At 40.4% G+C, this 27,341-nt stretch overlaps 1 protein-coding gene across 1 annotated transcript in view; it reads left to right on the top strand.

The window, feature by feature from the left end:
* The window catches only part of GFOD1 (Gfo/Idh/MocA-like oxidoreductase domain containing 1), a 54,671-nt gene extending 27,635 nt beyond the window's left edge, over positions 1 to 27,036 (top strand). The window contains exon 2 of the mRNA XM_081950922.1: positions 22,308 to 27,036. Within this exon, the coding sequence (XP_081807048.1) occupies positions 22,308 to 23,227 (920 nt within the window). The 3' untranslated portion in view covers positions 23,228 to 27,036. The remainder of the gene's footprint in view (positions 1 to 22,307) is intronic.
* Positions 27,037 to 27,341: the final 305 nt, after the last annotated feature.

Raw genomic sequence — 27,341 nt, 5'->3', positions numbered from 1 at the left:
CGTGAGGCTCCGCCCACCCACCCTGATGTCATCAAGGACCTTCTGCACATGCACACCCTCCAGCTACCGAACCGGTAGTGAAGAAAATAGAAAACCATCTCTGGTTCAGCAGATTTTTTTGGTTACCTTGTAAAATTCAGGATTACTTGAAAGAAGCCTGGGTTATATGTAACAGGCTATAAAGCAGAAATGTTGTGAATTGTCCTTGGCCTACGACCACAATTGAGCCCAAAATTTCTGTTTCTAAGTGAAACATTTTGCTCCATTTTATGACTTTTCTTTCCACAGTTGTTAAGCGAATCACTGCAGTTATTCAGTTAGTACGGTTGTTAAGTGAATCTGGTTTCCTTATTGACTGCTTGGCAGACGGTCTCAAAAGGGGATCGGGTATGGAAGTGTCATAAATATGAGTCGTTTGCCAAGCGTCTGAATTTTTGTTCATGTGACTATGGGAATGCTGTGGCAGTTGTGTGTGTGAAAAACGGCCATAAGTTACTTTTTCCAATGTTGTTGTAACTAAATGAACTGTTGTAAGTAGAGAACTACCTGTATTGTGAATAAAGGGTGAATTGCTAAACCTAAGTACATTAGAATCCTGTAGTTGTCCACTCAGGGAAACTCTTGTTGAGTTATCTCTTCATCAGCATATGTGGGGAACTGGGACTGCATCTGAATGGTATCATTTCTTCTTCTCTTTTGATCGGATTTCACTTTTAATTTTGGTCTCAGTAATCTTCTCAGGTAAACAGAAATATTCCTGACGTACGTACATAGGCGGAAAGAGCTTCATCTCTGAAGTTTAGTGGAGATCTCTAGGCACATTATTACAGCCTGGCTTTGCTTTAGTATTTTAGAGATAAAATAATTATAAGTATCAACTTGAAAGAATATGCAAATAGCTTTTAGTCCTCAAAGACAAGTGATTGAAAGCAGCAACTTCCTCAGGAGTATTTATAGCATATGAAATCACTCTAGGGCTAGGCAGTTTCACAATAAGGTCATGGCACTCTCAAAAACATAAAAGCAAATTTTTGAGAACTGCATGTGGCTTAGAAAATTCCCAAACATACCAATCTCTTCTTTAAAAAAAAAAAAGATTTTACATGTATTATTGTATGATAGGTATAATAAAGTGCTGGTCCATGTTAGATATCTTTTTTCTGAATCAAATCAAAACAAGGTCTTGTATTAGCATCAAATTTCTTTTCATTTTTATTATCAGAGTCCCTTTCATAAGTTGTTTAACGTATTATTTTCAGTGCTATATTTTTGCTAGGCAATGCAATACTACCCCCAGTTGCAAAGCATCTGAATTTTGATCACATGACCGTGGGAATGCTGCAGCGGTCCTAAGTGTGAAAAATGGTCATAAGTCACTATTTTCTGTTGCAACTTTTTTTTGCTGTAGCAACTTTTGAACGGACACTAAGTGAACTGTTGTAAGTCGAGGATTACCTGTACTTATTTCATAAAGGCATTCATACAAAGGCTACCTGCAAAAAATTATGTTGTGGTATTTCATTGATTCATTGATTTATCTTTGCCCAGTATGGGGAGCAAGTATAGCAGTGAAAAATACAACTCTAAGGAATCAATGGCTGCCGTGGTCATGGAATTAAAAGAAAGAGGCTGCTCCCCCCTCGCCTTCTCAAATTGATGTAAAATCAAAGGATACATTCAAGCCAGGGAGTCAGGAGTGCATGCCCTGGCAGTGCAATTGCTTTTCTCAAGAGGTGCATAATTAGGAAAGTCTGCCAGCATTAACCTTTGTAGTCATTGGGTATTAATGAGTTGGCACTCTAAAGATAGCATCAGGAATTAGATTCAGTGTGTTTCGTATTTCGGCTGGGCATTTGAATCGATCATCGGATTGCTTTGCTTCGAGGCTTCCGTAAAACATGCTTTAGATCTACTGTACATCATTCTTATGTTGGAATCCTGCTATAATAAACGTTGCCTGTTTAGAAATGGCTCTAAATAAGAGAGAGGCTCCCTCAGATGTTCAGAAAAAGTGCCATGACTTGTGCTTTCATCTTCCTTATGACCAGAGGGAGTGAGCAACAAATAGCTAAATTAGCCCAGAGTTCTAGCAGTTTCATGAAATGTGACAACTGGCGTCACCCAGGGCTCTTATTTCTGCAAGTGAAATCTTGTTACTATAGATTATGCAATATTCCGTTCACTTTCAACATGAAGTGGCTCCCTTTTTGGCAATAACTATAAGCATTGTTGTTTTACACGGTAGAAAAAAGGAAGCCGAACTAAATAAAATAAGTGAAATGTTCTTTCTAATCTGAGATCACAGGGACCTTTCAGCTTAAGTAGCTTCAGGATCAGCTATCAAGAATACTCTACAGCAGGGGTGTCAAAGTTAAGGCCCGTGGGCCATTCCGGCCCATGGGGTGCTTAGATCTGGCCCGCGGTGCCTGCCTGGAAACAGATCTAAGGCCCGTGGTGCCTCTGCAAGCGAAAACAGAGCTCAGGGTACACATGTGCCCCCCCCCGGCACCCATTTTTGGCCATGACAGCCTCCTGCAGCTCTCTGCCAGCGCATGGACCCTGAGCTCGGTTAGTGTTGGCAGATGGCTGCAGGAGGTTGTCGCAGCCAAAATGGGGCACGGGGGGCCATGCGCGGCCCCCCAGCCTCCGTTTTTGCTGAGAGAGGGCTATCAAAACACCAAAAACAAAACAAAAGGAGAAATTTGCATTTGAGAATGCAAGAAGGGACAGGAAAGGAGATAGGGAAAAAGGAAAGACAAAAAAAAAGTAACGATGGGAAGAGAGCAAGGAAGGAAAAATAAGGAAAGAGGGGAAGGAAGAAGAAAGGAGAAGGAAGAGAGAAAGAAGGGTCTCAAGGAAGTCCTGGCATAGCACTTGGCCACCATAAGTGCTCCAACACGAGTGATATTGAGTTGGCCACACCCTCCCCCGGCCCTCCAAGGTCAAACAAAACCCTGATGCGGCCCTCAATGAAATCAAGTTTGACACCCCTGCTCTACAGACAGTGCTTGACTTACGAGGACAATTGTGCCTGAAAATTCTGTTGTCAAGTAAGACATTTAGAGTTTTGCCCCATTTTACGAACTTCCTGCCACACTTGTTAAGTGAATCACAGCAGTTATTAAATTAGTAACATGGTTGTTAATTGCCTTTGTTTGTCAGAAGGTTGCAAAAGGGGATCATATGACCCCCAGGACATTGCAAAGCAACCATTATAAATGTGAGTCAGTTGCCAAGCATCTGAATTTTGATCATGTGTCCCTAGGAATGCTGCAACAATCATAAGTGTGAAAAATGGTCATAAGTCACTTTTTTTCAGTGCCATTGTAACTTCAAATGGTCACTGAATGAACTGTTGTAAGTCGAGGATTACCTCTACTGCATAGAATAATGTTGCCAACAAATGACTTTGGAGCGACATGATGTCAGTAAAAATTCCTACCCTCTCATATTATTATAAATGAAGTTCTGATTTATCTTTTAAAAATGACGTTTTATTTTGCATTCCCTGGTCTCAGATTCAAATAATATAATGCTTGAAAGACTGGAAGATGCCTTCATTTTGGTCCAAGCTCTGGAACGCTTCTGTAGTTTTCTGGTCTTGTTTCTTTTGTCTTGTTAAGATGCTAGGGAACGTGAAATGTTTACCTTTGCTGAGTAGCTTCTCTGGCTTAAGTCACATCTGATGAAAAGTCATTACATAGTCTGTGATCTGTTTACTTAGCATATGTGCAAACCTAGCCAACTGTGATTTATTCAGTGAATAATGATTTTTTAGTGCCAGTCACTAAGGCATCAAAGTAGAGATAGAAAAGTTGAGACGCCACTTCCAAGTGGGAGACTGCACCTTTATTCTCTTTCCTTCCAACTTTTATCAGCCAGCAGTAATATGTGATTATTGATTTTGTAGTCTACAGAACATCTTCTCCTTCCTTACCATGTAAAATTAAAATCCCTGCCTGTAATCAACTGAAAAATATTGGTTTCTTGATTTTAGAACACACACCTCTCAATCATAATCACTCTGAGACGGAACATGATTTTTAAATATAAAAATAGTAACTCCCAGTGGCCCCTTTGCTGTTCTGAGCAGATTCCTTATCTGTCCTCTTACTTTCCTTCTTTTTCTGAGTAGCAAAATGCCAGGAAGGAATGTTACCCAGGGATTAGCCATGGACCTTCTATAAGGTTGCGAAACTCAATAGCTACCCAATTAAGAGGATTGTTGATGGGATCTCTTTCTTGCCATTTTACACAGTGAATCTAACTTGCCAATATAACTCCTTCTGTACTTGGTTTAGCTCAGCGACCCACACCTTTTGGGCACCAGGGATCGGTTCCATGGAGAGAGGGGGCATGGTTTCATGTGCTGCCTGCATCTTGCAGATGGAGCTTCACTTGTTTGCTTGGCCCGGTTTCTGGCATGCCATGGACCAGAGCCAGTCCACAGGTTCCTATTTTAGCTGAAAACAGTAACATTCTTGAGATGATAAATGTATGTTTTACTGACAAAGAAATAAAGGGAGACTAGTATAGATCTATTTCAAGCTATTTAGTTATCATCAGCTAGCCATACCCTTTTGGGATTTGAACCCTAGGCTGCTTGCATATTAGGTAGATGCATTAACCTTTAAGCCACAAATCTCAGAAGAGTATGGCTAGCTGATGAGAGCTAAATAACTTGAAGTAGATCTATACTCCCTTTATTTCTTTGTGGGTAAAACATAAATTTAATACAAAAATAGTTTATCGCGAAAGCGACTGCCTGCAAAGGCCCCTGGATTGGGTCTGAAAGGTGAAAATGGAAGCAGTATGCTCCGTCCCATAGTTGGGTAGACCAGGTTGCCCAGATAGACCGGTCCCACCGGAGAAAAAACATTTCATCCTTGAGATGAGTTCTCCTTGTTAGTGGAACCATAGTTATCTGCTTAAGTCTCAAGACGCTGCAGTTGAACCACAGGGATGATCCAGGATATTTCACTGTTGCAGATCTCCTCTCATCACTTATTTCCAAATAGAGAAATTAATCATGTAGTAAATGGTTGAATCCAATGGTGGGATTCAATTTTTTAACTACCGCTTCTGTGGGCGTGGCATGGCTTGGTGGGCATGGCATGGTAGGTGTGGTAGGGGAAGGATACTGTAAAATCCCCATTTCCTCCCGATCAGCTTGGTTAATTTTGAGCATAATTTTAGCATTCATGAGTTCAGAAATAGTGCAACTGACACAGGATTAGCAAGGATGATGGGGGGAGGGGGGACACTTCCCTGCCTCCTCTGTGCCTCTCAGGTTAGCAGGCATAAGATTTTAGTGTTTGGTTTCAATTTATGTATGTTTTAATGAATATGTATGACTATAAACCACTCAGAGTTACCCTATGACGGGGGTATCAAACTTGATTTCATTGAGGACTGCATCAGGGTTGTGTTTGACCTTGGAGGCCGGGGTGGGCGTGGCCAGCTCAACATCATTCATGTCAGGGGTGCCTGTGGTGGACCGAGCCCTCTGCTAGCGAAAACAGACTTGCAAGCTCTGTTTTCAGCTGTGATGGCCTCCTGCAACCCTCTACCAGTGAAAACGGAGTTGGGACTGCCGCCTGCGTACCTCGCAGGTTTCATTTTCAGCTGTGACAGCCTCCTGCAACCCTTTGCCAGTGAAAACGGAGCTCAGGAGGGCCACATACAGCCCTCCCAAGCTCCGTTTTCACTGGCAGAGGCACAGCAGGCCGGTCCTTTGCTGTTTCCAGGGAGGTCCTACGGGCCAGATCTAAGCATCCCATGGGCTGGGTCCGGCCCCCAGGTCTTGAGTTTGACATCCTTGCCCTATGGTAAGATGGGTAGCCAATATGGGTCGCTGCCCTGAGTTCTTTGGGAGAAGGGCGGCATCTAAATCCAATAAACAAACAATAAACAACAAACAAACAAACAAATTTATAAATAAATATAGCACCAAAATTTGGATCAGTGCAAAGCATTATTTGCTTTGATCTTATGTTCAGTATTAGACTGGGAAATGATTAATCAAGTGGGCATTTTACAGATTTAGTTTCCCTACTCACTTGATAGAGGTCCCTATATTTTGCCTGTTTATTACATCTGTAGAAAGTATAGTATTTCCTCAAATACCAATTGCAATAATAATCGCTGTTAAATTCAGAGTGACCTGTATATTTAAAGATCTGATCAAGTGGGATATAATTTTAGAAAAGTTGGAATAAAATGTTCTTAAGGTGCCACAAGAATGGCACCTTCTGAGTGATCATGTTAATATTATCATATTAACATCATCATGTTACACTAAAGCTGGTGCAATTTCCTTAACAGAAAAACTCCATAATAATTGCTGGATCATTAAAATGAATTATATCAGGGAAGAAGCCATTCAGGGATAATCACAGTGGAAGTATCTTCTTTGTGTAGAGAAGTATGTTTAGATAATCAGAGGTAAGCAGTGGTGGGATTCAGCCAGTTCGTACCTATTCGGGAGAATCAGTTGTTAAGTTTCTAAGCAGTTCGGAGAACCGGTTGTTGGAAGAAATCTCATTTTGTTTTTTCCCACTTTACCGGGCTAATCCTGTAAGGAAGGCAGGAAGGAAACATTCTGATATTGTTTCTAGCCTAATCTTTATTGCCGTGCTTACAAAAACTGCTTCTCCAGTTAACCCTTATTACGTTGTAACAGCTAAGGCGAAGTGCCCATCAACGTGAGTGACATTGAGTTGGCTACACCCACCCAGTCACATGACCACCGAGCCCTGCCTACCCAGCTGGTCATTAGGGCAGAGAACTGGTTGTTAAGTTATTTGAATCCCACTACTGGAGGTAAAGCTCTTGAAGTGACTGCACTGAGTTTTGGAAAGAACATGAAGTATCTCTCTGAACGATTCACATAGTTTGAACAATTATCAGTCAAAAGCCACATAGCACAACCTTTCTATCTTTTGCTGCTTAACTGATTTTTCTGTGGTTTTAAAAAAAAGAACTGAAATGTGGAAGGGAGAGAGGGAGAGTTCCAGATGGAAGATCCCAGCATCTGGAACCCCTGTTCAGTATTATGAATGGGGCATAGGGGAAACAAGCTGTCTACAACCACTATATTTTAGAAGCATTTTATAAAATAAAGTATGCAAAGTGATCTGTTGTTAAGGCATTCCAACTTAAGCAATATTTGCTAAGGTTAATAGGCAAGCAGCCGAATAACAGCTGCCGGAAGCATAAAACACTGCACTATTCAAGCAGCCAAGGATTTGATAAAAGAGAAATAAAGCAGAGTCTTTTCCTTTTTCCAAGGAGAACCTTCCTTTATAAACAAAGAAGTCTAATCATTTCTATCTTACAAAGATCTAATGCTTCCTGTTGGTATGTAAATTACTGCGCTCCATTTCTTGTGATTCTTCTGCAGAAGCAACATTTCTGAGGTTGGGGACTCTTCAACAGCAGAGATCAATTGGGAATTTACTGGGAAAATAATTCTGATTTGTGTAGGATGGATTCTTGTTCTTAGGACTGATAAATTTAGAGAAATAAGAATGTTCTCACTCTTATCAATCCTAAGGACAGGAAATTGTTCATTGCCAACTTAGAATCCTCCAGATATCTTTAGCTAACCCTCTCTTCACTCTTAATAAGCACAGTCATTAATTGTGATGATTGGCTTGACGGGAGCTGTAGTTTGGCATAATTTGTAGGGTGCCTATTTGAACAAAATGGTTTGAATACTCTTTTCAAGGTACTCCTCTCCAGGTCATCCTTACGGAGTTTTCTGCATTTGATCTTGTTGTTTCTACAGCTCATAGAATCATAGTGTTGAATGGGGCCAGAAAATCCTTTCTTCTGCTTATTATAAAAATCTAAATCAAAGCATTCTTATCATAGAGTATATGTGTTGGAATGGATTGCGTGGTTCATCTAGACCAGCGGTCCCAAACCTTTATGATACCAGGGACCAGTTTTGGGGAAAACATTTTTTCCATGGACCGTCGGGGTGGGGGTGGGGAAGAAAGTTTTGTATGCTAACTATATCCTGTGTAAGTGTGCATGCACAGATGAAGCTTTGTGCACTTGCACAGCTAGGTTCCCAATAGGTCATGACCCATGGGTGGGTTGCTGCCATTTTTACTACTGATGTGCAGCTTGCGCGCAATCCGCGTGCTCGCTTTGCTCTCGTCTGCGTTCTGTGCACATGCACGGTACAATTTACATTGAACTGCGCACATGCAGTCACTAAAATCCAACATGGCAGCAACATCAGTGGCGGCGAGGGAACCGGTTTGGGGGCATGTCTGGGCTGAGTCGCTGTCAGTTCTGTGACCAAGGCCTGAATTCCACCACCAGTTCAGCCAATCCGGGCCAAACTGGCAGCAACCCACCTCTGCCATGGCCTGGGACTGATCCATGGCCTGGGGGTTGGGGATTTAGACCAAACATCTATTCATTCTTAAATGAATATTCGTAACATTAATTCCTCTTGATAATTAGCCTGAATCATAGTTTTTTTAAAACATAATTTCAACTACTATATTGGTATTTGTCGCCTGCTCAATATCAGCAGATCTGTCTCTTCTTGTAAAGGGCAACTTTTTATATATTTGCAGATCGTTGCATCTTCCTTCAGTCTTTTTTTTTAAATCCATCTCCTTTAACCATTCCTTAGACATCTTATTTTCAATAATTGGTCTCACAGTTCTTCTCAGAAGTTTCTCCAGCCTCTTTGCATCAATTTTAAAAGACCAGATATAGTACATATACTGTGGTCTAAATAGTGTAGGAAGTTAGCACCCACCTCTCTCCTAGAAAAATGAAATGTTTTAGGAAATATTAGAAAGGCAGAATATTATATTTCCCTGGAGGAGAAATGGAGGAACATGTTTTTAGGCAGGAAACAAACTGACTTTTAATAGCCTCCACCATCCTCAATAACCCACAGCAGATGTCAGCACTTAAGAGATAAAGAGATAGCTAGGTCTATTCATAAGCAAATGCCCTCACCCAAGATCCAACAAAGGTAGGATTAGCCCTCTACCCATCTCACCACACCGCACCTGGGAAGATTACATCACCCAGCAATGCTCAACTATTAACACCGCTGAATGGCCCTGCCCCCATCTATTCTCTGCCTCCCAAGTCCCAGCTGATCAGGAGGGAATGGGGATTTTGCAGTAACCTTCCCCTGGAGTGGGGAGGGAATGGAGATTTCACAGTATCCTTCCCCTGCCACGCCCACCAAGACTTGCCCACCAAGCCATGCCACACCCATCAAGCCACGCCCACAGAACCAGTAGTAGTAGTAGTAAAAAAATTTGAATCACACCACTGCCCCATAGGAGTCTGACAATCAGAATACAAGCTCAAATTCAAAAGCCCAGAGAGGGCATAAAACTCAGGCATTCTCAACATCTCTCCCCTTTTTTTTGTTCACCCAACATCTTCAAGGCATGTGATCCTGTCCACCATTAAAACCATCTTTCCAAACAGCTACCATGTTTCCAGTGTCTTTCTCCCTACTTGCAACTGAACCCAGAAGGACATTTCTTGCAACAATTGCACAAAGCACAAAAGTAGTACTACCTCCTGTGATCCAAATGAAATATATTTGCATGCAGCTCAAGGCTGCCTTGTCCTTCTTAGCTATTCCTTAATACCATTTGCTTTTTCACTTGGTATTTCAATATTACAAATCCCTCTGAGACATAGAATTGGAAATTGGCTTGGAAATTGGCTTTGCCAATCATTACCAGTTTATTTGGTTGTGTTTGGTTCTGGAATATATATAAAGGAAAATATAGTTTTAAAATGGAAAATGAGCTTTGACCTACAGTAAAATCTACAAACTTATGGTAATAACAGGTCCTTGTAAGACTGAGGATTGTGTAACATCTCATGAATTTTGGTAACATTTCATTTTATGCTAAGCTAAGTTTAATGCACTTTTCAAGTAGATGTGTATCTTCTACTTTTTAAAGCTATTTAATAATTTATGTTTTATTATTTATGGTTGATTTAAACTTGTTATTGCTGTCCTTGTTGATGAGAACAAAGAAAACAACCCCCTAATTAATTTGATGTTCTTGTCTGACTTGTTTTAAATTAAATAATAATAAAATGTGTACATGGTTACAGTGGACCAGTTCATGTTATTTCTGCAACTTAGTACAGTAGCTCTTGAAAAATATTAAGTAAATCATTTGATGTAAAGATTAGAAGAACCCATTGATTTGGGTAGTTTATATGGTATATTTGCAGTAATAATTACAATAGTAATTGGTATGTTTTAGAAAATAGTGATGCAGGAGTATGCTGCAAGTAACATAACATAACATGGGTAATATCCAGAGGTGGCATTCAGCAGTTTCTGACCAGTTTTGGAGAACCGGTAGTGGAAAATTTGAGTAGTTCAGAGAACTGGTAAATGCCACCTCTGACGGGCCCCGCCCCATCTATTTTCTGCCTCCTGAGTCCAAGCTGATTGGGAGGGAATAGGGATTTTGCAGTAACCTTCCCCTGGAGTGGGGTGGGAATGGAGATTTTACAGTATTTTCCCCCTGCTATGCCCACCAAGCCACACCTACCTTCACGCCACGTCCACCAAGCCACGCCCACAGAACCGGTAGTAAAATATTTTGAATCCCACCACTGGTAACAACACTAGAATTTCAAACTGTTACTAAAAGGGATAATTGAATAGTGATTCAGACACAACCTCTAATATTTTTGATTGCATAAATGAACCTCTGGTTATCTTACAGTAGTAACATTTTGGTTTGGTTTTGTCAGCCTCCTGAAGGTTTCTGAAGCCCCCGAAGGGCTTCTGGGGGGGCAGGGGAGGCTGTTTTCATCCTCCTCATGCTCCTATAAAGCCCCTGGAGCCTGGGGAAGGCGAAAAAAGCATGCAAAAATGAGGGGGTCGCACCTGTAGTGTGCGCATGCACACTGGGGGGTCGTGCATTGCATTATGGGTGCAGCACGCCTGCACATGACCCCCCTGCGCTGCCCCCACTTATGGCATGCGAGCCAAAAAAGATTCGCTATCGCTGACCTGAGGTCTTGTTTTAAATGTAATTTAGTTTAAATATGCAACTTCACCTCTTGATTAACAGGAGCTAAGGTTGAAACTGGCTCTTGAATGGGCTGCTTAAATCTCTTTCAAAGCAACTGGATTGGAATAAACTATATAAGGTAATAAAATATATTCTAACCCTTTGTATCAGATGTTTGATGCAAGGCAAAACAGCTGTGGTTAATCAATAATTAGCTTTAGTTTTAAATGTTACATCCAAGTAATGTGAGATCTTTATGTGGCATTTTGTCATTACAGGGAATATAAAATACAATATAGAACTTCCAATCCTTTAAATGATTAGATAGTTGTGGAGTAAGGTTTTGAAAAGATAACATTTTCCACTCCTGTCTGCCTCCTCCATTTCAATTTTCTGTCAGTACCTATTTAATTATAAAGATAGAACAAAGTCAAACTGATGTTTGAAAATTTAATGTGCAGCTACGTTTATCATGACTGATTTGGGTGTTTTCCAGATATAATGCATCTAACTAATGGCAATTTAAATGGATAAGTTTACAAAAAAAAAAAACCAACAAAACTCAATGCTGCAATGTAATTCACAGAGCCACTTTTAGACAGCATTCCTGTATTCCAGATTTGGCGGGGATTTAGAGAATCTTGATAATAATCCTTAGTTTTCAAAGTGAGTCCCAAGGTGACTATGCCTCTTGACACGTTCCTTGTCACCTGTCAGGTTCTTTCAGCACAGAGGTGTCAAATTTGATTTCATTGAGGGCCACATCAGCATTGTGTTTGACTTCTGGGGGGAGGGAGTTGGGGGGGGCATGGCCAGAGTGGCCATGGCAAGCTTGACGTCACTTGTGTCAGGGGCACCTCAGGTGGTCCGAGTCCTCTGCCAGCGAAAATGGGTTCCCAATCTCTCTTTTCTGCTTGCGTGAGGCCCTCTCGAGCTCCATTTTCACTGGCAGAGGGTTTCAGGAGGCTGTCTCAGCTGAAAACAGAGATAGGGAACTTGTTTTCATTGGCAGAAGCGTCACAGGCTGATCCTTTGCTGTTTCCAGATCCAAGCACCCTGCGGGCCGGATGCGGCCCAAGGGCCTTGAGTTTGACATCCCTGATTTAGCAAATGAAAAAAGAAAAAAAGAAGTTAACAATTTTCAAAGCAGAGCAGCAGATTTAGGTGTAAAACTGCCATTCCACAATGGATTGGGGCTCCGCCAGAAGTTGTCGGGTTTCCATGTTATAAAAACGCATATTGCTTATGGAGGAATGGGATCCTATTTTTTGCATTGTAGTAAATAAATGTTTCCAATTTGAAGTCAGCTTTTAAAGGTCAGGACATAATAGTTTTAAAGAACCATTCACCTTTGAATTTTTGTCAGGCTGCTATCTGGAAATAGCCTATATGGTAAATTCAGAGATGGGTTGCTACCAGTTCGCACTGGTTCTGGTGAACTGGTAATGGACATTGGGACTGGGTTGCCAAACTGGTAGGGACGGCTGGCTGGCCACGCCCCCGAACTGGTTCCCCGGTCGCCCATGCCGTTGCCGGCATGTTTTTTACTCATTTTATAATGTTCTGCTCATGTGCAGAACAATTAACAATCAATTGCACATGTACAAGCAATGTGCGGCGCACGTGAACCTGCAGTAACACCAGCAGCAACGCACCCCTGGCTAAAGGGATAATTATAATTCTAGGAGCATATCTTAACTCTTTTCAGGAATATGCAACTAGTCTGTATGATACCAATTATAATTATTTCGGTGTCTTAATAATTATAATTATTTCGGCTCTGTATTTCTGTTACATAGAAATCGTGGCTAAAGATTTCTCAAATAAGAATCTCTCATTAATGAAAAGGATGTATTGGATGGCTAAATTTCTGTGAGACTTGTATGACTTGGTTCAAAACCTGGCCACTGCATATCTATACCTTTATTGATTTGGAATGTAACTCACAGCTGTATAGTAGTTTTAGCCACTAGTGTATCATCGATCTGTTCAACTAGACAATTCTTTATATGGAAGAGCAAAGGAATTTCCTCCCCATGCCCCCACCCCCAACCCAATGTTAAGCTTTTCAGCATGACTGCCTCTGGATACTGGCATGCTGTAATGAAAGACAAATTTGGCTTCTGGGCATTTTGATGTAATGTATCACAAAAGCACAATCCATGAAGGGTAATAGTAGATGGACTGGTGCTATGAAGACAAATGTCTCTACTACTGAACATATACCACTGAACTTTGCAGAGAGTTCAAAGAAAGTCAATACATACTTGAATTTTTTTTTTGTCCTGAATGTGATATAAGGAGTACGATTTAACTGGTGCCCCAATCATAGCATTGTCATAGCACTTGGAATAAATTCCCCTTTTATCATTTCCTGTCTATTACTTTAGTTGTTTATAATTTATAATTTACATTACAACAAAATTATATTCTGGAAAGGTTTTTGTCCAATTGTTCAGTCAAACAAGAGAAACAGCCTGGGTTGTGTTATTTTTCAAAGCTGCTTTGTTTAAGTCTCTTAGTCAATTTGCAGCAAAAGCAAGTATTTAGAGAGTAATTCAAGAAAACCAGAAAAAAATGAAAGTCATTGTTATTGTTTAAAATTTTTCAAGAATAGAATATTCAATAGCCTACGTAGTCCTCCTTCAAATAAAAAAGTTGTCTTGAACCTAAGAGAAAGAGAAGAGATCCAGGTCTCTTGTTTCTGTTCACATTAATTTTGCAAAGAGCAATCATATAAATCGGGTGGGTTTTAAAATTTTGTACTACCTATTTTATGGGCGTGGCCTATTTTGTGGGCATGGCTTGGTGGTCATGTGACCGGGTGGGCATGGCCAACTTGTAAAATGTGGTGAAACTCACTTAACAACGCTCTTACTTAGCAACCAACATTTTGGGCTCAATTGTGGTCATAGGTTCTCTTTCTTTTTCTTTCTTTCTTTCTTTCTTTCTTTCTTTCTTTCTTTCTTTCTTTCTTTCTTTCTTTCTTTCTTTCTTTCTTTCTTTCTTTCCTTCCTTCCTTCTTTCTTTCTTTCTTTCTTTCTTTCATTCTTTGTCTTTCCTTCCTTCCTTCCTTTCTTTTCTTGTCTTTCTTTCTTTCTTTCTTTCTTTCTTTCTTTCTTTCTTTCTTAGATATTTCTCTCTCCCACTTTCTTTCTTTCCTTCTTTCTCTCTCTCTTTCTATCTTTGTCTCTCTCTCTCTTTTCTCTCTCCCCTCCTTCCTTCCTTTCTTTGTTGTGTGTGTGTCTCTCTCTTTCTTTCTTTCTTTCTTTCTTTCTTTCTTTTCTTTCTTTCTTGTATCTCTCTCTCTCTTTCTTTCTTCCTCTTTCCTTCTTTTTCTCTTTCTTTCTTTTTCTCTATCTTTGTCTCTCTTTTTCTCTATTCCTCCCTTCCTCTCTCTTTCTTTCTTTCTCTCTCTCTCTCTCTTTCTTTCTCCCCTCCCCTCTCTCTCATACACATACACACATCCCTTCCAGTTATATTCATAGATATATTCTATGAACTAAAACCAACGCCCAACAAATCCTATGATCACGGCCATCCGTGTCCTACAAAGCAACTCACAGAGCCCCCAATTCAGCTTCTTCCCGCTCTGGGGGTTAACCGAATATGGTTAGTCATCCTGTTATCTTGTGGCTGTGATTTCCGCCTTTTTAGTAGAGCGGCAGAGGGGGCTAATTTCAAACGGCTTTTTTCCTTTTGCCGAAGCCAGATGCTGGCTGGCACTCACTTCACTTACCGCTTGCCACCGCCACTCGTGTGGCCTGCTGGCTGTAGCCCTGCCAGCTGGGCAGGCAAAGGAAGTGGGTAGGCGGGGCAAGCATGGTACGGATGGGCGTGGCAAGAGAGCAAGCGGAGGGAGCGAGCGGGGGCAGGTCAGAGGGCTGTACCGGTACAGGGGCATGGCCAGGCCGCCGCCGCTACCGGTATGCAAATGTATACTACTACTTCCACTACTGCGTACCGGGAGCAACTCACCTCTGGAATGGGGGCACAAAGGCAGTGAAATGAATTTGTTGAAGACATAATTTCTTGCTGATATGTTCCTTGCTTCGGGAATAACTTGCTTACACCTCCTTATTCTAAAGCAGGACTTAATATTTCTCCTTGTCTCCTAGGATATAGATATCCAAAATCATATTGGTGACCATCTGTAAATTACCGGCATGAGTCTTGAGTTTCCAAAAGCAAAGTATTTGCTTCTCAGCAGTAATTTACTACTTTACATTTAATACTTGCTGTGCTTTGGATAATTATTTGCATAGTAAGCAGTGTTTTTTAATAAGGTAATGTGCACACAGAGAAAATGATTGTTTGCTTTGCATTAGTAGAGGGAGGCATTTCATGTGCTTTCTGAGATGGAGACAGAAGAGAAAGCAATTAGCTGAAGTTGATGTTGTCAGAGTCAGCTGAATATCATGACCAGATGTCTCTGCATTGCTGGTTCTTGTATTTTTGGATATTGTAGAAAGAACAACAGCCTTTAAAAACAACCAGAATCAGTAGGGTGAGGTAGTATTTAGGTTGGGAATAAATATTCAATTGATTCAATGTGGGATTAAAAGGTTAGTTTTGCATGCAGATTATAATATAATCTTCAAGCTTTATCATAGTTATATGTCTGCAGAATTATCTAGGGCAGGGGTCCTCAAACTACGGCCAGGTATGGCCCAGGTACAGCCCATCGAAGCATTAATCTGGCCCGTGGGGGACCATGAGGCTGCCCCAGCCACATCACCCCGCCTACCTGCCCACCCCCATCTGCCTTCTGGAGGCCAGGGTGGCCAAAAACGGGCCCATTTTTTCCTCACCGACCTCCAGAGAGAGAGAGCGGGGGGAGGGAGAACGACACATACACACACACACACACACACACACACACACACACACACAAAAGTCCGTCATACACACCCCAGGGAAGCCACGTCTCTGCCTTCCATCCCCAGAAGCAAAACAAATTAAAGTTTGTGTGTATTGTTTGGCCTGCTAAATTGGCCACACCCACCTGGCAGCATGACTACCTAGTCATGCCCACCCGGTTACATGACCACCTAGCCACGCCCCCCCAGCTGATCCGCCCCCCCCAACAGTCTGAGGGGCCGTGAATTGGCGCCCTGTTTAAAAAGTTTGACAACCCCTGCTCTAGGGAATAGCTGAATAATTTCACGCACATACAGTGTAACTTCCTAGAATTAATACAATGCATACATGCTTTTAAATTATCTGCTTTATCTTGGTGTTTTCTAATCTTTATTGTAACGAGGTTTCACGGGGACTTTCACATTTAGCATAGAGAACATCTCCGAATGAGACTCTTGCAACTCCACAGATAAAAGGATTTGCAGAGTTGAAAAGGGCATTTTGCTTAAGGCTATGGAGAGCCACAGCCAGTTGGAATGGACTTTATTAAACAAAGTCTATGAGATTGTTTAAAGTTTAATTGTTTTAATTTGTTTACATCACTTTCATGCTTACTTCCTCTGGTGTAGCTCTGGTTGTTTGTTTCTGTTTGGTAAGACATTTGCATCTGGCTTTCATTCTTTTTCTCCAAAGTACATCCCATGCATTGATGTTTATTGCTCCTCTTATACCAAACCTGACAGTATACATAGATTAATAATTGTCATGCAAACAGCAGGGGGATCTAAAGCAAAGTCTGGTATTCTGACATTCCACGGTGCTGATTATCTGCAACGGTTCCGCTGTCATGGAGATAGCTGAGAGAACAATATAGAACATTGAATCTTGTGCATACAAGATGGTTAATAGAGGACAGACAGAGAGAACGCTCTGGGTGAATATGAAATACTGAATTTCCCTATCCGATGTAGAAGTGTCTTAAGAAGACCCTCTCTAATGATGGATGTGTCTAGGTCTTGTTTTTTTTAGCCCAATGTCGACATGAACCTAGGAAAATCATTATAAAGTACCGTATGTTTTGGAGTATAAGAGGCACCGGCGTATAAGACGCACCAAGGTTTTGAAGAGGCAAATTTAAAAAAAAAGGTTTTTGCACTCTGCAAACCTCCCAAAAACGGCCCAGAAGCCACATGCACAGGCACCAATACATAGCTGTCTAGGTAAAGCTGTCACCAAAGTTGTTCCAGCAATAAACTCTGTCTGAGACAGACTTAAATACTAATAAAACAGGATATATGTAGCTCAGGGATGAAGTGTGGAGTGCTTGGTGTTCTCTAAGCTTGGTTGTTGTTGTGCAGACATTCCATTACCTGGCTAGGTAACATTTTCAGTGGATTGTTCATCAACACTGAAGATACTATTCAGCCAGGTAATGAAATGTCTGCATGAAAGCAACCAAGCTAGGAGATTACTGAGGAGTCCACAGATTTAAATGCCAATCAAGTGCAATCCCCAATCCAAGTGCAACTACAGTTAAGTAGCCTTGATTTAATAAAATTGGATTCTGCAATGTTTTCACCCAAAGCCACAGCAACTCCCTCACTTGACTGACATCTGCTTGTTTACCACTGATGTTCCCAAGGAGGCTGATGGGATCTTGTCTCCAGTTCTAGACCAGAGTTTTCTATATCAGGACAAGGGACATTATGGCCTATAAATTGTATTTCACTAGGATACCAGGTATTAGAACTCGGTTCCATGGTCTCTGGGTTGCCAAATACCTGGCTTCATCATGTATTGGGCCCCGATGTAACACAGTTACCTGTCTGTTCATCCAATGTAAGTTTAAAAACCTCCATATAAATAGGAAGAATCAAGTATAGAGAACTTTGTCATTTCCAGTGTCATGTACAAACAGTCTCGTCAAGGTAGGTAGGTAGGTAGGTAGCAGTGGTGGGTTCCTGCCGGATTGCACCGGATCGCGCGCTCCCTTTCGGCGCTGAACCCGGAAGTACATTCTTGCCCCACCCCTGGCGAAGGGACGACGCTTGCCTGCGCTCCACCAGCTCGGCTGGGACCGGAGACGTTTCCTCAGCGGAGCGGAGCGCCTGAAAGGGACGCAGGCTCAGCCTGCCAGGCTGCCACCGCTCCACTGAAGACATTGATGAGCAGAGAAACGTTTCCGGTCCCAGCCGAGCTGGTGGAGCGGGGCAAGAACGTACTTCTGGGTTCAGCGCCGAAAGGGAGCGCGCGATCCGGTGCGATCCGGCAGGAACCCACCACTGGTAGGTAGGTAGGTAGGTAGGTAGGTAGGTAGGTAGGTAGGTAGGTAGGTAGGTAGATAGATAGATAGATAGATAGATGATAGATAGATAGATAGATAGATAGATAGATAGATAGATAGATAATGGATGGATATTGGTCTATTGTTTTCATTAGCACATAATATCACGAATGATCAAGACCTACTTTGCTATTGTTTTTAAATCAAGATCAAAATCTAATTGCTTGATGTTTCCTCAAACTTCCCCAAATGTTTTTCAAGTGTATTGGCTAAACATGTTCATTGCAACATATTTTCATTGCTATAAGGACATTGATTGTTATTTATAACTAGATTACAGTCTGATGGTCTTGCAGATAAAACAAGGATGAAAAGATTCACACGAGGCAGCAAGTTCCATAGACTGCTTTCTAGATAGCATTTGTCCTATGTCAGGCCCTTTGATTCAGGAATCAAGACGTGGAGAGGCTGTAGCAAAACCGGTGCTGATTTTCCAGTAGTTCAGAAAAACTAGAATATCAGGTATCCCTTGAAAATCCAGCATGAGGACATTTGCTCTCTCTTTAAAAGGATTCAGATTCAGCTTTAATTTTTATTTCAATTGAAATGCTAATGCCACATGCAGGTGTCTAATGTACAATAAAGTAGTCATTTCTTTAGCAAAATTCATTTAGCAGTTGTAAAAAGATTTCACTCTGAGATACCAGTGACTCACCCACTTCCAAGGGAGATTGAGTGGAAAGAGGCTGAAGCATGTTCAAAGCTCTTTTTGTTGTGGCCTCAAAATACTCTCCAACAGTAGCTAAATAATCAAATGTATGTTTGTGATCAAATGTTTTATTACTTACAGTCTACTAATACAGTCTACGTTTAATACAATTAAAAGTTTAACTCCATACTGCCTTATAAGTAGGACTGTACTTATTACTGTACCAGGATTGGGCTTCAAAAACCTGGGCAACCACAAATGGCAGTATATCTTCCTGCTGTAGAATAACCACCACTTGGGGTAAATGTCTATGGAGATTCTCAGTCATCCAGGTGATGGTTATCCCAAAGGTGCTTTTTCAAAAGGTAACTGGATTTTCTGGTTTTCCTTTGAAGACGTTTCACTTCTCATCCAAGAAGTTTCTTCATCTCTGCTCTTATTGCGCTCTTCAGAAGCTTCTTGGATGAGAAGTGAAACGTCTTCAAGGAAAAACGAAGTCCAGTTGCCTTTTGAAAAAGCAACCTTTGGAACAACCACTTGGGGTAATATATCACAAGAAAAGGAACTGATATGAAAGAAGACACCACTAGTATAAAACTCTAACTTTATTCTGTGGTGATGGCAGAGGCATGTTAAGGTGTATTTGAGTCTCTCCCATACCAAAGCTTGAAGAAATTACATTACTTCTGACTAAATAATATTTTTCTCTAAAAAAAACAGCCTGTGAATTGTCCTTATCAACATCCCATCTATTGTGGTAGAAATCAACCATAAATGGAGAATGTTCTTCCCATGCAAATAAATATCAACTTCGGAGGTGAGATCCCCACCCCTGAACTTCAGCTGGTGAAGAAAAACACAAATTTACTTTTTACAGTTGCTCTTTTCCCAGTAATTCAAATTGATCCTGTTTGCATTTTCAAAACTTTGTGTGTTCAAATATAAAGACACATTTTTAAGAAGTTTAATCCTTGGTGTGAAGTTTCCATTCATGCCAGTGACCAAATGTTGCAGTAGAAACAGTACCTCTATTTGGCGTTTCAGCTATTCTGTTTCAAAGCTGCTTTTATTTTATGGGTAAACTCAGCCCCATCCCAGTTGTAGGTTTTCACTCCCTGCTTGCTCTGTTCTTATTGGGCTCTTCCCCATCCTTGGACATGAGATTCTAATAAAGATTACAACTTTGTGTTCTTGCACATCTCCGTATCTTCCAAGCCTGCTGTTATTTCTCTCTTGGCCATAGACGGTACCATTTTTGCTACATAAGCAACAGCGTTCTCCTCTTTAAAAACGGGAGAATACAAATATCACAATTCTGCTGAGTCCCTTCCTCTGAGATCCTCAGACTGCCCATGCAACTACTTTAAGAGTGATAGCTAAGCTTCCCAAATATATGCATGATTACACAGTGCAATAAAGCATGAGCTGAGCATCTGCTGTGACTCAGCTTGAGTAGTCATTTGTTAATCGAATGGGTGTTGGCAGTTCAACCCCCTTGAAATGCTGAAAAATGTTTCTCACAAAGGCAAAGAGGCTGGAGAGCAACAGTCTATGCTTGCAAATTGAGGCCGTAATGGCATGTGGTTTTTGCTTATTCTTCTAGGCTCTTTCAGTTGTTACTCTCTCTGCACAAATCTGTCTTTTTTTAAGTGACAGTGGCAGTATTGCTTTTGTCCTATGATGCCAAATGTGTCTTCCATAAATTTGGGGAATCCGTGGCTTTTAAGAAAAAGAGTTTCAGCTGAACTTCCGCAAGTTCTCTTTTACAAACTGTTAGGATATTGACTTTAGTAGCTGGAATGGTAAAGTGTGCAATAGGCCAGAACACAGTTGTAGTTGAATTAATAGAAAACACAGTTGTAGTTGATTTGAGGCAATCTACGCTATGATTGGTTGCGCTAAGTATAAAGGGGGAGTTTTCCTTCCCCCCTCCTTTTTTTCCTGTATGCTCTGTATACTGTTTAATTCACCTCATGATATTTCTGTGTTCCTGACTATCTTATGTTCTTCCTTTTCTGGAGGATGACAAAGACTGCTACAGCTGCGCAATTCTATGACAGAGACCTAGTAGAAGGGGCTGGCAGCACCCCCCCCCCCCCCCAGCAACTTTTAGGACTAGCTTCAGTGGAGATAGGGAATTTGAGAGGTGGAACTCAACCCAGTTGAAAGGTCTGAGGGTGGAAAGACCTGCACTAGAACTTCATGTGAGCTGCAATTGTGAAACCACGTTACACTGTATTTATTCGCAAACTTTAGATTTAATTCTACTGTTCCTGTTCACCCATCTACAGCGGCTGCCAGCTCCACTGCGTAGTTATCAGACAATGAAATCAACTTATTAGGCTAGGGATGCATAAGCTGAGGCTTAAGGGCTAACATGGGTGCATAACGTGTGATCTTTTCAGCTATTGCTGAACTGCAGTTCTTTCATCCTTTGTTATTGTCCACACTGATTGAGACTGTTGAGAGTTGTAATTCAGCAGTATATACGTGAAATACGGAAATAGTGCAGCCATGCCAAAATCTTTGGGTGCTGCTGCCAAAGCTGCTCGAAATGTGCCAACCACCAACTTGTAAGTTTTAAAAGGATAGAATGGAAAAATTAAGTACCTTGGAATTAATCAGTTCTTAATCTTAGTTAAATGTTAATTAAGTTAAATGTGTTTATCCCAACCCATTCATTTTTGGGATAACAACCCACAGCATGCTGAAATGTCTTGAGTTAGTTGTCTCTACTTTAATCTATAAATACAGCTTGCAAATTGTAATTCTTATCTTCATGTATCAAGTGATCCATAAGGAGCATGTGTGAATTTAGCCACTGTCAAGGAACAAGCTATTATAATGATAAATCTATGGAATTATAATAATCCATTTGTTTCATAAGTAATTCACAATGGGCAAATAAAGAATTAAAAAAACTTGAATCATTTTCCTTGAGATAACTCAACAGTCTCAAAATTTTCAATAGTCTTGTTTTGTCATTTTAGGTTATAATCTAGTATAAGATATAATTTCAGGACATAAAGGTGGAAAATGGAAGGAATTCTGTTAAGCTCATATTTCATTTATAAATGATGCAACTGAGTATGAGACACTAGAGGTTGATGTAAAATTAAAAGAAAATCTAAATACAAAGTGAAGAGTTGTAAACATCACTATAGGATAATGTCTATTTGCAGAATTTCCCTTCTTCAGACTAAACGGATAGGTTTTGCCAACTGAGACCCTTCAAATTTGTGTTAATTATAAGTGAAGCAAAAAGGGGAAGAAAGTTTGTCGTGCCCTCCTGAAATAGTTTTTAAAATTATTTTTTTCTTCGTAGCTTTTCTTGAATTCTACACTTGTACGTTGTACCACAGCATATCCTAAACTCACCTTATGTTTTCTCCCCCCCCCCCCCTTTAATATCTAATAGGGATTGGGAAGAATGTCATTTGTGATAGAACAGCCACTCCGCTGGATGCCTTTCGGATGATGACAGCTGCCCATTATTATCCCAAGCTTATGAGCATCATGGGCAACGTTCTCCGTTTCCTGCCTGCCTTTGTGAAGATGAAGCAGCTGATCCAAGAGGGCTATGTGGGAGAACTGCTTGTGTGTGAGGTACAGGTTCACAGTGGAAGCCTGCTGGGGAAGAAGTACAACTGGAGCTGCGATGATCTGATGGGAGGTGGAGGGTTGCATTCTGTTGGTACCTACATCATTGATCTCCTGACTTTCCTCACCAGTCAGAAAGCAGTGAAAGTTCATGGACTTCTTAAGACCTTTGTGAAACAGACCGACCACATTAAGGGAATACGTCAAATTACGAGTGACGACTTCTGTACATTTCAAATGGTCTTAGAAGGTGGGGTGTGCTGCACTGTTACCCTTAATTTCAACATGCCAGGAGAATTTAAACAAGATATTGTTGTGATTGGGTCAAGCGGGCAGCTAATTGCAGTCGGCACTGATTTGTATGGACAAAGCAATAACTCTCCACAGAAAGAGCTCCTCTTGAAGGATTCTGCCCCAGTCAGCAATGCCTTGTTACCTGAGAAGGCCTTCAGTGACATCCCATCTCCATACCTCCGGGGCACTATAAAGATGGTGCAAGCAGTCAGGGAGGCATTTGAAGATCAAGACGACCGACGAACCTGGGACGGACGGCCACTCACAATGGCTGCAACCTTTGATGATTGTCTCTATGCTTTGTGTGTGGTGGATACCATTAAGAGATCCAACCAGCTGGGTGAATGGCAGAACATTGTGATTATGACTGAAGAACCAGAACTGAGTCCTGCTTACTTGATCAGTGAGGCCATGCGGCGGAGCAGGATGTCTCTGTACTGCTAGATTTTTGTCTTGACTCGGGGTGGGAAAAAAGGAAGTGAACCGAATCAGCTTTTCCCTGACAGAAATATGACTATACACCTCAGGCCTGGAAAAGGGAAACAGTTTAAGGAAACAATATTTGTTGCTAAAGCCACATTGCCTAGTTGGTGCTGAAATAGTAGATGCATTTGAAATGCCCTCATAGCACATAGTAGTTGCAGATCCTTATGAAGGAAAAATGTGCGTTAGCTTTTTACCAAATAATAGGAAGGTAAAATGTAATCAGTTTGCAATCTGTTGGGGCACAGCTGATTCAATTGTGTTTACTGTTTTTTTGAAAAAAAAGATTCAGGAAGGTCCAGTTGAGTGTTACAGGAAAAAAAAAACATGCCATAAAGATGCTTGAATCAAACTTATGTAGATTGCACAGACTTACCCATAGCTTCTAAGAGCTCCACTGATAAAAGCATGCTACTCTGTTCTTAGTTGGTTGCATTAGTTGAATGATACAATAAGAACATTTGGCATGAATATGTTATCTGATGTCAAAAGAATTTGGTAGATTGGTTTTCATGGCTAACATAAATAATGTTTTGGGGTTAATTTTTCTTTTTCTATGGAATATAACTTGAACAAGTAGGCCTGTCCCCCCCCCCCACCCACCCCAATTCATATTGCTCCGAATTCATAGTATGTTCCACTTCTGTTTCCAGGCCCACAGGCTCAATAAGCTTTGATTCAAAGCACAAAAATCTATATAAAAATAGGATTGAGGAAAAATTAGTGTTAGGATAGCTACATAACGTTTGATGAGCTTTGATTCCTGGTAAATTCCAGGGTGATACTTTTTGCTTTGTTTCAGAGCAAAACCAAGCATAACTCCTATGATACCTTAAAATGTTTACTTTAGCACACATTTTCATGGACTGGGCCTCCCCCCCCCCCCTTTAGTGGCATGAGGTAGTCTGTCTGACAAAGTGGATTTAGTTGCAAAATCATATGCTGTAATGTGTTAGTTCTCAAGCAATTACAAGGTTCCTATTTCCTAATTTGGAATTATATCTTCAAGTCTCAAACAGGGGAACTGAGGGAGATAATCAGCAAGACGTAGCTTTGAGCCAAATCTCATGTGTTTTAGGCAAAACCTGCACAAAGCAAAACACGATGCTTCCCCAGTAAGGAAAGCCCCAGCTTAGAGAAAGAAATGATTTACCGGTAACTAAAGGTGAGGTGAGATGTGGCGACTGATCATTTTTATACGTTTGAGTTGGACAGTTTGTTCTTGTTTTGGAAGCATATCCGTGATCATAAATGGTGTGCTTGGCAGTTTCATTGCAATATTGTTTGAGTGTCCAATCCGTTATCGTAATGACAACAGGAGAGCTTTTTGTCCTGTTGCTTCCAGACAGATCATTCTCTGGGATCTTCATTATGAAAACTCCCAACACAATGAACTGTGAATATTTCTTTTATTCCACTTTGAAAAATTCAAATAAAAATTGGAGGTATTATTTGAGACTGTAGGTTTCATATTACTTTATCCCTAGAACTGAAATTATCCTGCAGGAATTGATGAATATTCCTTTCTAGCAAAAGTTGCCAGAGCTCACTAGACTAAAAAAGCCATTTGATCCCTAACTACCTACAGGGCTTAGACCTGTGATGGCGAACCTATGGCACACCTGCCAGAGTAGCATGTAGTGCCCTTTCTGTGGGCACACGCATCATTGCCAGTTGTTCCTCCAGGTTCCGGTGCTCCGGCATGCGCATGAGCGCTCCATTTTCGGCACTGGGTGCCAAAAAGGTTAACCATCACTGGCCTAGGCCAAGACCAAAACTCAGGAATTGTCTTTGATGGGTGAACTGAGCCAACAACAGCCCCAAATGGTAAGAATTTGATCTGGTAACCTTCCCCCCACCCATACATGTTGGCACTCCTGTATTTTCTCTCTCTCTCTCTTCTAAGTAGCAGAGTATAAGTTAATTGATTTCCTGAAGAAAGATTTTGAAATTATGATAACCATGATAGGTGCAATCTTGGTTACATCTCTTTACTGTAATTTGCTTTTAGAAATAGCAGTGTTAAGTCTCATCCTGGACAAGAGTCATCTTGTCTTTTGATTGATTCTACAAGTTGTGAAAGAAAGAAAAAGTGCTTTCTTCCATATATACCTTGTTTATTCTCTGCTGTGGGGTGGCATCTACAAACTCTCCTGGATAAATTTAATCAATAATCCTCTTAAGAAAGCTCCAGTTTGTTTCCAATATCACCATTCCAATAAACATTTACTATTAAAAATCCTGAGAGTTGCACTGGCTTAAAATGACACTATACCCTTCGGTTGGGAAATGCATGGGATTTTGGGGGTGGTGGTGGTGCTGAAGGCCAACAGAGCATTGTTTATAAAGTCATGATATTGAGGATGGGACTGATTATTTTTTTTTACTATGTATTGGAAAAGGTAAAGGTTGGCAGGGCTTAAATATCTATTTTAGGCGGGATATTGCATCAAAAGGACTAGTTGCACTGATGAAAATAATAATTTTCCTGGCAATACTGTGGGAATTACAAGCCACAAATTGCCCACTCTTGCTTTATATCGTAATTTGCATTTGTCTGGGAACTGATCTTCACTAGAAGTTAATAAATTGCCCAAAGTCAGGAATTAAAGATTTATGAAAAACTGGATTATACTTGGTCGGTTGGACTTGATTTAGCACTTTGCATGTATAACTGAGAGAACTGCATTAATTTCAGGAACTGGATAGAGCTCATTTTGTATAAAGTCAGATGACAAATAGCAGAAATGGAAGAATCCTGTTCTGTCATGGAACTCGTATGTACTTGAGCTTGCCTTAGCTAGCTTAATGTTGGGGGGTTGTTTAAAGGAGTATGTGTTATTGGGACATCTTAACAGCATCATGAGCAATCTCTGTTGCCTGCTAAGGTGTTTTACTTGTGTCTATATATGGATTGATAGCGCATCTTTTAAAAAAGAATCTCTACAAGGGTCAGTAATATAACCTCCCTTACTTTTCCTTCTCTCCTAGATCTAAAACTACAATTGAAATATCAGGTGGGTGGGTAGAAATATGTTTGCACTAAGAAAAATTAGAATGTAATGGCATCACTTTTTTAAAATTATCACTGGATAGAAAAAAATAATTTTAAAAGAGCAAAATGCATGAAGCATTGGAGAAGTGTCATTGTTATTGGATGATATTTGATACTCCATTTACTTGATAATAAACAAAACTTCTGCAACTTCACGTTCTTGGGATACATTGAAACTACAGTGCCCATTATCCCAGTTAATGTTGGCTCTGCAATTTTGCAGTTGTGGACCTAATACAGCCGGAGGGCACCAGATGGCTGCTATATAGACTATTAAAAGTTCTCTATTGCTTTTGCTGCACTGTTGGTCTCCATCTGAACAATCCTTGCAGAATGATTTATTCTCTGATTTACAGGGTTTTTTTCTCCACAGTAATTGAAATAATAAAAGGAAGGAAATCTGCTGAGGAACATTTTGTTGTTTGTTTTATCCTAGGCAGATTTAGTCGGTTTTTGTTTTGTGTCATTCTGCTGTCCTTCTCTAAAAGAGCACTGAAGATGACAGAGGGAGACAGAGAGGTACTTAGCCCTATAAATCTTCTTAAAATAGCATTTCCATGATTGATTGCAGTTCTTTACTTGATCTGGTTCTAGAATGACATTTTGCTCTTTGTTTTTAACTTTAAACATTCAAGTGTACATTTATTGCTGTATTTAATATATATATACATATATTTATTGTGTTTTACAAGCATATATATTATATAGAGCGTGAATATATATATATATATATATATATATATATATATATATATATATATATATATATATATATATATATATATATATATATATATATATATATATATATATATATATATTCAGTTGCATGGGCATTTTGTGTGTAGCAAATATTTTAAAAAGTTATTTATCAAACAATAAAAATGTGATTAAAAACAGATTCTATATTTTATACCTCAAGAGGTTAGAAAGCAAAAAAGAGAAAGCAGGGTTATCGCAAAAAGAAAAGAGCAGATGTGGAGAAAGTGCCCAGCTTTTGACAACCTGGCTGCTTTTTAA

This window comes from Natrix helvetica, assembly GCF_964273705.1.
Source record: "Natrix helvetica genome assembly, chromosome: 4".
Classification (NCBI taxonomy): Eukaryota; Metazoa; Chordata; class Lepidosauria; order Squamata; family Natricidae; genus Natrix; species Natrix helvetica.
Note: the sequence above shows the minus strand (reverse complement) of the source record. Positions and strands in the feature narration are given on the sequence as shown.